At 53.5% G+C, this 1,313-nt stretch overlaps 1 protein-coding gene across 1 annotated transcript; it reads right to left on the minus strand.

Moving 5' to 3' along the window:
- Positions 1-963, minus strand: OR5C1 (olfactory receptor family 5 subfamily C member 1). Its single transcript, XM_004423424.3, has one exon. The coding sequence runs from the start codon at positions 961-963 to the stop codon at positions 1-3; it is 963 nt and encodes a 320-aa protein (XP_004423481.2).
- Positions 964-1,313: the final 350 nt, after the last annotated feature.

Genomic DNA, 1,313 nt, shown 5'->3' on the forward strand with positions numbered 1-1,313 from the left:
TCACCGACGCCCCCACCCAGAACAGCAGAATCGGCTCCAGGTCCTTCTGAGGGCCTCCTTGACCTCCTTGTTACGGAGGCTGTAGATGAGCGGGTTGAAAGCTGGGATGACCAGGGTATAGAATAACGATGCCATCTTGTCGGTGTCCAGGGCGTAGCTGGAGCTGGGACGCAGGTACACGAAAATGAGTGTCCCATACAGCATGGCCACAGCCGTGAGGTGGGAGCCACAGGTGGAGGCTGCTCGCTGACGGCCCTCAGCAGAGTGCATGCGGATCACAGCCCCAGCAATGAAACCGTAAGACACGGCAATAACCAACACCGTGGCTGTCTGGATGAAGCCACAGACAGCGAAGAGGAGGAGTTCATTGAGACCGGTGTCATTGCAGGAGATGGCCAGCAGTGGAGGGATATCGCAGAAGAAGCTGTTGATCTCCCGGGAGTGGCAGAAGCTCAGGTGGAAGGTGAAAGTTGTGTGTACAAAGGCACTTACTGCCCCGCCCAGGCCTGAAGCTCCCAGCAAGGCCAGGCATAGACGCCGCGACATGGCTGTTGTATAGAGAAGAGGGTTTCCGACGGCCACGTAGCGGTCATAGGCCATGGCTGCCAACAGGCAACACTCAGCATCAGCCAACCCTGCAAACACAAACATCTGGAGGGCACAGGCTGTGTAAGGGATGGTGGCATGGGGCAGCAGCAAGTCCACTAGCATCTTGGGGCCAATGGCAGAGGAATAGCAGGCATCCAGCAGGGAGAGATTGGCCAGGAAGAAGTACATAGGTGTGTGGAGCCGGGCATCCACGCGGATGAGCAGCACCATGCCCACATTTCCCAGCAGGCTCACCAGGTAGACAGGCAGGAAGACCAGGAAGAGGGTCACGCGCAGGTCCCAGCGATCTGTGATGCCCAGAAGGATGAATTCAGCAGGGACCACCCTGGCCCAGGTGAAGTTCTCTGGAGTCATCCTGCTGGACAGAGACTGAGGAGAGGGAATGCAAGAGGGAGATGGGAGAAAAGTCATGGCCATCATGGAGGAGAAAGCACTTTGTACTGGGAGTCAGATAGACTTGAGTTTCAGTCCTAACTGTGTAACAAAATTGCTATGTGACCTTGGACAAGCCATATAACTTCTCAAAACCTTCCTTTCTAACTCTGAGAAGTCACTACAATTTAACCTTCATGAGGTCAGTAGTCCCGTCTGTGTAATTCACTTTTGTATCCATAGTACTGAGAACATTGCCTGGCACATAGTCAGTGCTCAATAAATATTTGTTAAATGAATGATGAATGGGATGATAGTTAGTGTCTGGCAAA

Source organism: Ceratotherium simum, chromosome 29 (genome assembly GCF_057802395.1).
Source record: "Ceratotherium simum simum isolate JZ-2026a chromosome 29, ASM5780239v1, whole genome shotgun sequence".
Taxonomy (NCBI): Eukaryota; Metazoa; Chordata; class Mammalia; order Perissodactyla; family Rhinocerotidae; genus Ceratotherium; species Ceratotherium simum.

Bases quoted from the DNA above. Each gene is read 5' to 3' on its own strand.
- OR5C1 (XM_004423424.3), bottom strand. From the start codon at position 963: ATGACTCCAGAGAACTTCACCTGGGCCAGGGTGGTCCCTGCTGAATTC.